Source organism: Sceloporus undulatus, chromosome 4, assembly GCF_019175285.1.
Source record: "Sceloporus undulatus isolate JIND9_A2432 ecotype Alabama chromosome 4, SceUnd_v1.1, whole genome shotgun sequence".
In the NCBI taxonomy this organism is placed as follows: domain Eukaryota; kingdom Metazoa; phylum Chordata; class Lepidosauria; order Squamata; family Phrynosomatidae; genus Sceloporus; species Sceloporus undulatus.
The window spans coordinates 46,970,397-46,981,917 of record NC_056525.1 but is presented as its reverse complement, the minus strand read 5'-3'; the positions used below and the strand labels follow the sequence as shown (position 1 = coordinate 46,981,917).

The window sequence follows — 11,521 nt, the reverse complement described above, 5'->3', positions numbered from 1 at the left end:
CGGCATGACTAATAAACAGCCTTCTTGACCTGAGGTGATGGGTGTTGCTGTCCAATATATCCAGAGGGTACAGGGTTGGGGAAACATGCCCTGTAGTCAGTTCTGACCAAGCACAAGCCAGATCTCTTGGCTGCCCAATATAAATATATCCAACATCTTCCTGGAGCTACTTGTTGGAGATAGGCAAGGTCTGGAGATTGTGGACAAGCCACCTTTAAGGAAGTTTGTCTGCCATCATTTACTGATGTTCTCACAGTTCTGGAAAATCTTCCAACATGTAGTGTACTGCTGGCAGCAAGCTTCCTTTGTGGCCATGTGCAGTCTTTCCCCAATAGTCGATCACAGATACAGACTCTTATTAAATCTAGTCCATTGTTATTGCTATATATGTTAAGGTTATATCATTTGAAAACTCCTTCATAGTTTCCTTACCCACTTATCAGAGTTGATTCTGAGAGCCACTGAGGCAATTTAGCCCTGTTTAAGTATTTCAATGATATTATACTGTATATACTGAAGATACAGCAAGTTTGTTTTCTGCAGTTCCATAGAACAGAACCTGGAGGAATGGATTCAAACTACAGGAAAAGAGATTCCACCTTCTTGGCAATAAGTGCTGTTTGGCAGTGGATTATGCTGCATCGGAGAGTGATGAAGTCTCCTTCTTTGGAGGTTTTTAAGAAGAGGCTGGATGACTATTTGTCAGGGGTATTTTAATTGTGTATTCCTGCAAATCAGGGGGTTGGACAGGTCTCTTCCTGCTCTATGATTCAATGCAATTGCAGTGGTTGGCAGAATCCAAGTTTGACACCCATTGCACCCTATCTGGCCCCAACTGAAATAACCACAGTGAACGGGCACATGAACAAGGTCCTTCACCTGTCCACTGACAGAAGTGTGTGCTAGGCACCATGTATACTAGTGTGTGCTAGGCACCATGTATACTAGAAGTGTGTGCTAGGCACCATGTATACAAACGGGCCTTCATCATGTGCTAGGGTTGCCTTTGGGGCAGAGTGCACAGTGCCGTGTGGTGCTTACATAACGAATGCGCCAGTGCCACACTTGTTACACTGCCCTTGCGGCATAAAAAGAACCCACTTTTCACGGTTTGGTGGCTGAAGCTTCCCTCCGGAAGAAAAACAGTTGCCAGCAGGCCCCCATTTTTTGGCGGTCTGTACCACGCCAAAGTTTGCCTACTAGTCCTGAAAAACACCAAAATCAAGACCCAGCAAGTACAAATGAAAGCCAGTCAGGGTCAAGCATATGGTAGATACAGAATGAAAATGACAGTCAATTTGCAGTAAACTGGATCCCATGCTAACTTTTTCATGCAGCTGCCTTTGGAGTTAACTTTATTACTTTTGTGAACTACAACTATCTTGACATCATGACACTAAGCCAAGTATAAGAGGGAAAACTGGGCTGTTCCATTAGAAGCTCCTTAAAAGTGGCTCAAGTGGTTAAGAAGCTGACTCTGTTGATTGCAAGATCGGCAGGTTGGCAGTTTGGGGCCCGGATGCTGCATGATGGGGTGAGCTCCCATCAGTAGTCCCAGCTTCTGTCAACATAGCAGTTTGAAAGCATGCAAATGGAAGTAGATAAATAGGTACCACTCCAGTGGGAAGGTAAACAACGTTTTGTGCAATCATGCTGGTCACATGATCACAGAGTAATCTCTGACAATGCTGGCTATTCAGCTTAGTATCGGAGATGAGCACTGCCTCCTATGGTTGAACACAACTTGACAACCTTGTCAACGGGGAATACCTTTACCTTTAAAGTTACATTCAGTATACCAAAAAATTGAACAGCCGTTTTGGGAAATAACATAAATCTGAATACCAGATGCTGAGACCAAGTAACATTTCACTTCATTCATGTCTCCCTGGAGGCATTTGGCTAGCCTACAGGTATGAAAAGATGGCCCTCCAGATATTGTTGAACAACAACTTTCATCATCCCTAACTAGCATAACCAATGTTGAAGAATGCCCAATAACACCTGAAAGTCCACTTGTTTCCTATTGCTAGACAAGTCAATGCTGGAAACAGAACTGGGTTAGATGGACCTAATCCAGTGAAGTTGTGGTTATGATCTCAGCAATCTCAGTAAAGGACAGTCAGAGACAAGAAATACTTGAACAGAAGTGATATTTATTATGAAATACAGTAAGAACCAAATTCACCCCTGAACCTACAGTTAGTTGCTTTTTAGACATATACACTAAATAACATATTGTCTGTTCATACTGGGTTGATTCTTAAACCACTGAATTATGCTGTTGTAGGCAGAATTCAACAAAGAACACTTGACCTCAGTCCAGCTAAAATTAGGCGGCAATCCGTTATCCACCTACCTGGAAGTAAGCCCTATTGAATTCAATATAGAACTTGCTTCTAAGTAGAGATGCATAGACTTGTGTTGTATGTGCTATTTTTATGGGATCTGAGACCCAGCAGAACTACTCCATTGGTTTCAGTGGGTTTAAGCCACAATTTAGCTGAGCTGAAACAGGAAAGTGCATTTGGGAGGGGTGGGGGGGATAATTCTTACTACTTTAAAACACACACACACACACACACACACACACACACCACCCCTTGACAATTTTTCACATGGCCTGTTAAGCGTTATTTTTCCATGTGGGGTTGATGCAGAGAGAAAACTGTAAATGCAACCTGCACTCCTCTTCTCACCTTCAATAGCCCACCATCCCACTCCCATTATTTAAACAGCAGCTTCTTGTGAACCTCTTCACAGCCCTCATCTGTTATATGTTCTCTCTTCAAACTGGCCTCCTTCATCCTAGTGATATCTTTGTGTAGCAAATAACACCTGACTACATTATGATATCACCTGGCAGACAAATATCTGCATTGTACAGTAAGTAACTGCTACTGGGAGGTGCAAGAACTCCATGATGGATTTTATTATTGCATCCATTATGGCAGAGTCACAGCTGAAGCACAACCCAGTGGAGGGACCATATATATTTCATACTTTCATGGCTACTGGAAGAACATATGTTTTTTTTTTAATATTTTGGGGCTAGGAGATGCAGAATTAGCAAAAGACATAAGAATATTATGGAAATATACTTTCTATTTTATATGTGTCCATTTTCCCATCCACCAATCAGAAGCAATTTTTTTTTATTATAAAAAAAAGTAATTCAAAAATCCCATGCTGTAAAGGCACCATAGGCAGGTTGATGGATAGATATTCTCTCCCAGGCAAATGGCCCTGCAAAAGGGAAAAGTCTGAAACCAAGAGATGCAGAAGAATTTCAAATGGTCCAGGCCACTGATTTAAATGGAGATAATTTGTCCCCAGAGCAGCTTGTACAGTTGCATCTGAAAGACAGAAGGTAAGCATTAGGCTAGTGCACAGTTTTCCACAAGTAGAAAAGAATATTGGACTAGACTGGACTATTTGAATGTTCAACTCTCAAAATCTGCCTGAGCTTGGAGCCTAAATAAACATCACCTCACATAATGCCATATTAACATGTAGGCTTCCTTAATAATTAGTCCAGTAGGAAAAATAACTGAATTTGCTTTCTGTCCAAAGCAATAAGGCACTCATTCCATACTGAGAAAGCAACTTCATGTTTGTTCTGACTGACTTCCTTTTGCCCTTACCCTGGTTTTCCTTCAGGAATCATCAGATTGTTTTCCCCACTGACTCCGCTGTGTGGTGTTCACAGTTCTCCGGATATCCTGCAGGATGACAAATTATCAGACTTCAAAAGGGCACGGAGTAAAAATCTATTATATGTTTACCAACTTTGAGCATTTTCAGAAGAAATACTCCCACCAGTTGCGAAAAATAACTTTCCTAGCATGTGCTTTTCTACTGATTACACATCCAGCTGATGTGGGAAGGGCTCAGCATGTATACATGTATGTATGCAGATCTCTCCATTTACACACATCAATAATTATAAAAAGCTTTTCTTCACCCTGGCTATGTGGATTGCATGGAAACATTTCATGGGCTTCAGTAACTGATCTCATCAGCAGGGAGGGTGGGACTCATCCATATGGCCCCATGACCTCTCTCCCACATTCTTTCTCAGTTGTTTGCCAATTGGCAATTTCATCAATGTCCAGATGTTCTTAGACACTTAGGTATATTGATTCCTCAGGATATTACTCTAATCACTGAATTAAATCTGCCTGCATAGTTCACAGAGATGTGATGAGTATATTCACTTAAATTAAGAATTTGGGATAAGGTTAATATACCAAGGATGAATGTTTGATCACAGATATTGTATGTTCTTTGAGACACCTCACTGTACATTCCTCCGGTCTATTTTCAGAATATTAACACTGTACTTAGGACATTTATATGGGGTGAGGGATCTTCACAACCCTATTTTGCCCCCAAAAGGCTCCAACTGTCACTTTTGAAATGAAGCTTTAATTTTCAAGATTTAAGTTTTAAGTTTTATGTATGCCTTATGTATAATTTGAATCTCTCTTCAAACTGGCCTCCTTGAAGCACACCTCCTGGTTCATAAAGTATGGCCCAATTTAAATACTTTTCCTTGGGCAATCTTGGAATTAACTTATTTCAAACATCTCCTTGGATGGTTCTATACATTAAAGGAAGAAAGTGATGGTGATTCCTGTGATTCTGCTCCCTGGAAGGCTTGGCATATGATTTCTTGTCAATTACAATTAACCTACATGCTAAACTAACTCTATGCAATAATCCTAAACTGCAAATTATGAAACAGTCTTTCTTATGGAAGAAATGTAAGATTTATACTTTGAATCAATTTGTAGGCATATCAAGGATTCTTTCCATTTTTAAGATCGTAGTGTACTTAACACTTACTCCTATGTGCACTATGGCAATACAGTGGACCCTTGTTATACGCTGGGGTTTGGTTCCAAGATCCCCCGTGTATAACAAAATCCGTGTATGCTCAAGTCCCATTAAATATAATGACATAGCAAAATGGTGTCCCTTATAAAAATGAAAAATCAAGGTAAATGTATACTTTTTTGGGACATTTTCAAACCGTGTATGCTTGAATCCGTGTATAAAAAATCCGTGTATAAGAAGGGCCGACTGTACTTAAAAACTTTTGGTGTCTATATACAGACCATCACCTTCAAGTGTTTCATCTATTCATGCTGGAAGCATTAATTATATCATCAGAAGCAATGAAACCATCAAGTATAGTTTATAAGTGTGTTTTGAAAACTACTAAATTTGATTATGCAAAGGGATCTTGTAGCACCTTTGAGATTAACTGAGAAAAAGTAGTATTAGCTATCATAAACTTAGGCCTGAAATAGACAGACCAAAAGGGCCACCATTGAGCCAATCCGGGGATGGGTCGTCCACATGATGCATGCCCTCTGATCACACAGAGGCCATGCGGAGGCCACACCAGGACCACCTAATAAGGCCCAAACCTGACCGCAAAAGGAGATGTTTCTTACCACTCCTTTTCATGACCTATTTAGGACTGTGATGACAGCCATCCTCAAGACTGCAGTGTCTGGGTACCATGGCCCTGTTTCAGTCCCATGGCTAATGGTCCTGCTTTGTCCCTTAGTCTACTTCTTCATATACAGACTAAGTCCACAAACCCTTATGCTACAGCTTCTTTCACTCAGCTAATCTCAAAGGTGTCACAAGACCCAAAAAACATTCCAGACTAGGACAAATATGTCTCTCAGTTCTACTAAATTTTACATCAATAAAATAAGAATTGAATGAAATATGACTGTACTGTACAAATCAAGTACAGTAGGCCCTCTGTATCCATGGATTTTTTTTATCCACAGATTCAAGCATCCACAGTTTGAAAAATAAGGTAAATTCCAAAAGCAAACATTGCTTTTGCCATTTTATATAAGGGACTATATTATTGTATTTAATGGGACTTGCATATCTATTGATTTTAGTATCCATGGAAGGTCCTGGAACCAAACCTCAGTGGATACCAAGGGCCCACCATAATGGAAAACTGCCCTAACATTAATATCTTAAACTTCTTTAGATTTAAAGTTACATTTTAAAAGAAGCAATAAGAGCAGCTATGTGAAAACAATTTGATCTATGGTACCAAAAAGCCTTTGACAACTTAGATCATGAAAAGGTATGACTTGCACTTAGAGGAATGGGAGTGCCACAGTATCTGATTGTCCTGATACGAAAGCTGTACTCAAGACAAGAGTCTGCTGTCAGAACAGAATATGGACAAAAAGAATGGTACCCAAAAGAAAAAAGGATCAGTCAAGGATGCATTCTATCATCCTATTTGGTCTATCTGTATGCAGAAAACACTATATGTAAAGCAGGCTTAAATTCAGAAGCAGGAGGAGTGAAGATCAGAAGAAGGAATATTAACAACCTAAAATATTCAGATGACATAATACTACTAGCAGAAGTAAACAAAGTCCTGGAGCAATTACTGAAGAAGGTTAAGCACAAAAGTGCCAACATAGACTTAATGCTGAACGTTAAAAAAAATGACCATGAAAGGTCTACAAGAATTCATTCTAGATAACGATAAAATTAAAATAATCAAGGAGTTCCTATACCTTGGATCAAATATTGACCAGAATAGCGGCTGCAGTCAAGAAATCAGAAGGAGAAAGGGCAGCTATAAAAGAACAGGACAAGATCCTAAAGTGTAAAGATATAACTCTGAATGCTGAAGCGAGAATTGTTCAAACCATTGTTTTCCCCATCACCATGTATGAATGCTAGAGCTGGACAGTGAAGACAGCCAATAGGAAAAAAAAATATTAAGAAATGGTGCTGGGGAATAGTGTTGAAAATGCCATGGATGGCCAAGAAGACAAACAAATGGGTCCTAGAGCAGATCAAGCTAGAACCCTTGCTGGAAGCTAAGATGACTAAATTGAAGCTGCTGTACTTTGCAACATCATGAGAAGGAATGAATCATTAGAAAAGACAATGATGCTAAGAAAGGCAGAAGAAAGAGAAATCCACATACCAGATGATTAGACTCAATCAAGGAGGCATGAGTCTGCAGAATCTAAACAAATCAGTTGAGGACAAAGGATCTTGGAGATGTCGCATCCACAGGGTCAGCATGAGTTGGGACCAACATGAGGGCAGTTAACAGCAACAATAAAGCAAAAACAAGCAAACAAGTGCTTTAGAGTGATGGATCGCTACATCTCATACCTTGGTTCCTTCATCCTTGCCAGGCTCCTGAGTTCGACTGATCCAGAGATTGATCCGAGATGTGACTCCACCTGGGATTTTTAGGCTCTCCTAAGTCATAAGAAAATAGACAGCATAAAACTGCAGAGTGGAAGCAAATCATGCTAAAAACTGCAGAGTTGAAACAAATGATGTCTTTTTTATGCTGGAACATGCTAGCTCCAATGTGACAGGGCATTTAAAAAAACTTTTCAGAGATGGCAACCAAAAATGAATGCAAAATACCTGCAATTCACCATTACCAATCCTGCAGAATGTCCACACAAGTGAAACAGAGATATCTGTTGCACTTGAAAAATAACCACATGGTTTTAAGGAATTTTTGCGTCCTTTAAGCTATCTTATCCACCCACCCACTCCAAATATTCTGAAAAATTATTTTCCTTCTAGAATAGGGATGGACAACTGTTGTAGGTTAGGGGTCAATTGCCCTTAGGGTACCTTAGAGGGCTTGCTCCCCTTCTATCCCCAGTGCCACTGAAAAGGTTTTTGAATTTTTTTGCCCTCAGTGTTACATTGGGCAGGTATTACATTTGTGGGCTGTGTTAGGCCAAGCAAAGGTCTTTTTCAACAGGAAGTGATGGGGGGGGGAGGGGGACAAAATTGTTCCCCACATCTTCTAGGAAGTATTTTGTAACAAAAATTCTCATAAACATTTTTTGCAAAAATAAAATGGAGGGATTTGGGGGGAGGCATTAAAAGGGGTCTCTGACTGCATGCATCCCAGAGGCTATACTTTTTCCACCGCTTTTCTAGAGTGTGTGACCAAAGAACAAAAATTGATGGCACAGACCAGATTTTCAGTTATCAGATGTTGAGAAGGTGTGGGTGGCAGGGCCAAGGAGGGAGGCTGAGGTGACCCTGAACACTTTTATTAAAAGAGGAATCTTCTATGCCATATAACTACGTAGTTTGATACTCAGCAAAAAGTTTAAAACTGACAGCAAAACAGTCTGGATCTTACCTGTCAGCCTGCATGACTTCCCCAGCCTTTGGCTGATCTGCTATAAAGTCTTAGAAATTAAGTCACAGCTGCCAGAATTCCATAAATAAGTTTGGTATTAATTTAGTGTTTTATGTTTAATGTATAATATCAGTGTAGTGCCAGCTTGAAGCAAACCTATAGGGTTCCAAGGTGAGGCAGGGGGGGAAATGTGAACTAGCATGCTGACGGTGGAGTATTGGCTAGGAAATGTAATGCTCTCACTACTAACAAGTTAAAAGAAAAGCCTAAAGTGAGGTGGGGGGGGGGTCTGTGGAAGCAAGCCTCATTAAAAATAACAAGGAGGAAATTCATTACCAGGCCTGCCTGTAGAAACTGGTAATTAGAAGGTGTAGGAAGAGGGGAAAAATAACCCAGAAGCCTCAATGGAAACTAAAAAAAAATGGAAGTGATTGCAGTCAATGTCTGCAGAGCTAGAAGGGTGGAACAAAAGGGATTGGAGAAGACAGATACTTTAGATTAGAACAATAGCAATAGCAAGTACATTTCTATACCACTTATCAGTGCACTTAAGCACACCCTAAGCAGTTTACAATGTGTAAGCCAATTGCCCCCAACAAGCTGGGTGCTCACTTTAGTGACCTCAGAAGGATTCAAGGCTGAGTTAACCCTGAGCCCCTGACTGAGAGTGAACTCACAACCTTGTGGTTTGTGAGTGAGAGGCTGCAGTACAGGCATTTAACCACTGCACCAGCAGGTCTCTAAAGTAGGCAACTACAGGGTGTGTAAAGTGTCCATCATCCCCATTCTTCTCCTCACAAGGGCTGAAGAGTCACTCCTGCCATGACCAGAAATGGTGCAATATCACTTCTGGCCAATTTTCTTTATTTTAGATTTGGGGGGGAGGTAGTGTGAGGCAAGGGGATTAGCAGTGCTTTGGGCTGAAACATGTTTTAAAAATTGGAAGGGATAACTTTGGATGCTTCTGAGGGTTCCAGGAGCCACAAAATAGGAACTGAAGGCCAAATGCAGCCCATAGATGGTACTTTCTCCATCTTGCTCTAGAGCAGTGGTCCCCAAACTGTGCCCTTTAAGAGATTTTGGACTTCAGCTCACAGAAGCCTCAGTCATGTTGGCTAATAGTTTGGGATTCTGGGAGATGAAGTCCAAAATCCCTTAAAGGGCACAATTTGGGGACCACTGCTCTAGAATCCAGCTTCCAGCACCTTTAAAGAATACAAAAGCTGTTGTCAAGTGTTTCAGATAGCGTTAAAACACACAAGTAGACCAGTCATCATTTCCATCACCTTCCACACCTTCTAAAAAGAACACCTTCCTTTATCTCTGGGATCTATGGCAGAGAACAGGGAGGAACAAAATGTGGCTCTCTAGATGTTTTTTGACTGTAGCTCCTAGCATTCCTCACCATTGACTGTGCTTGCTAGGGCTGATAGGAGTTGAAACCCAACAGTATCTTGTGACTTACAAGATATTGTAAACCCACTACTGGCATAAAGGCTCTCCACATAATCCAGAAAACTGGAACATGTGGAGAATCTCCACAGAGAGGACCCACTTTTTCTCAGAAGATACCCCACCATGTATTGTTGGTGATGTAACCAATGGCATAAGGTTTGTTTAGGCTTATTCAGCTGAACAGGGCTGAAGCCTTGCCACTGGTGATTGTTAGGATTCCCATTCCTTTAAACAAGGAAAAAGTGCCCAGAGCTATCACACAAGTGGGACAATATTTCTGGGAATATTTTAACTGGGAAAGACTACTTTAATCGGACAGTTCAGAATGGATGTGGCAGACTTTGGGTCTTCAGATGTTGCTGGATTGTTTCTTTCTTTGAATATTTATGTTGTGCCCTATATCATGAGAACTCAGGGAAGCATATAAGTAAAATACACTTTTAAACAGATTAAAACAGCAAAATAAATAAATATACTAAAAACTAAACATGTTAAGTTAAAGCATGTTTAAAAAGTTAAACCATTTTAAAACCACATGCATAAACATTTTAGAGTGAATCACTTTGGCCCCAAAGTCTCTAATAAACAGCCATGTGTGTTTACTTGGTGCCTAAATGAAGCTAGTATTGGTGCAATTCCAGCCTCCCAAAGAGGTCATTCCACAGCTGAAAAAGCCCTCTCCCACACTGCCTCCCTGCAGATCTTAATCATTGGGCAGGCATAGATAGAGGAAAGTGTTCCCTCACAACTATCAAGGTCCCCAGCCTGGGCTATGCTGGCCAGGGTTCATGGGAGTTGGGGTCCAATACCACCTGGAGTCAACTGGTTGCCTTACACAATGTTAAGCTATCCAAGCTTTTCCACATTTATCAAAGCCTTCCCCAACTAAAATCTCCCCAGAGTTATTGCTTGCACTGTATGCTATCATGATACTCTCTATGTATAATATATACACATACACATATGTATGTATGTATGTATGAATGAATGTATAGTACTGTGTGTCACGATATGGTACTGTGACAGCTTGGAAACCTTATGGATTCCCATATGATATCTTCCATCAACATTTTAAGTTGCAACACAGGCTCAAGCAACTGTAATAGGTTTGTGTCCTGCAGCTTCATGGTAGCATGTGCCTACACACACACACACTTTCTACTAACTTTTATGGGTTTCAACTGGGGAGCATCTAAACCCCTTTAAGCTCTGTGGCTCTGTCTACTTTGAGACCTTACCTTCCGGGCAAGGGTGACAGGCTCAGCCTGGCTAGGAACACTGGCTTCAAAGATGCTTCGCTTGCTGGCCACACCCTCTGAAAGTGGCTGGAAATTTCTCCGAGCTGAAGGAGGCAACTTAATTGAACCTGCTCTCTAGGGGAAAGAAGCAAGCAGGCAGTAGGAACAGTTCAGATTTTATAACTACAAGCAAAGGATCTTTAACATCTTAATGAATGCCTAGTGGAGAAAAGGGATGTCACTCTTCACTTATTCTATTCCCACACGCAAGAATGAAAAATGCCAAATGTTTTTTTCCTAACTAGGGAAGATTCTGAGAGTTTATGTATATTTTTAAAATGATTTTTAATATATTTTGAGATATATATTTTTGCAAACATGTCTCAAGGGATTTAGTGCACAAAAAATGTACATTTGCTCAAAAAAGAAAATGCTTCACAAACTTTTCATTAAAAAGCATCCAAATCCAAAAACATCATATTGTAGGAGTTGGCAGTTTTTCTTACAGGTTGACTTGACATTTTGAGATACCTTTTCTCACTCACATTGAGAAAATTTGCATATATTGTTTAGATTCTCATTTCAGAAACTATTTCCCCCCTCCAGGGACGTAGCCAGGATTTTAGGAAGGGGGGGGGTCCAG

General features: G+C 40.5%; 1 protein-coding gene across 2 annotated transcripts in view; it reads right to left on the bottom strand.

The window, feature by feature from the left end:
- Window positions 1-2,136: 2,136 nt before the first annotated feature.
- The window catches only part of LAD1 (ladinin 1), a 37,222-nt gene continuing 27,837 nt past the window's right edge, over window positions 2,137-11,521 (bottom strand). For both annotated transcript variants that reach the window (XM_042465778.1, XM_042465779.1), the window contains exons 7-10: window positions 10,879-11,013; window positions 7,183-7,272; window positions 3,645-3,722; window positions 2,137-3,356 (exon numbers count right to left, since the gene is read on the bottom strand). In XM_042465778.1, the coding sequence (XP_042321712.1) occupies window positions 3,657-3,722; window positions 7,183-7,272; window positions 10,879-11,013 (291 nt within the window). In that variant the 3' untranslated portion in view covers window positions 2,137-3,356; window positions 3,645-3,656. The remainder of the gene's footprint in view (window positions 3,357-3,644; window positions 3,723-7,182; window positions 7,273-10,878; window positions 11,014-11,521) is intronic.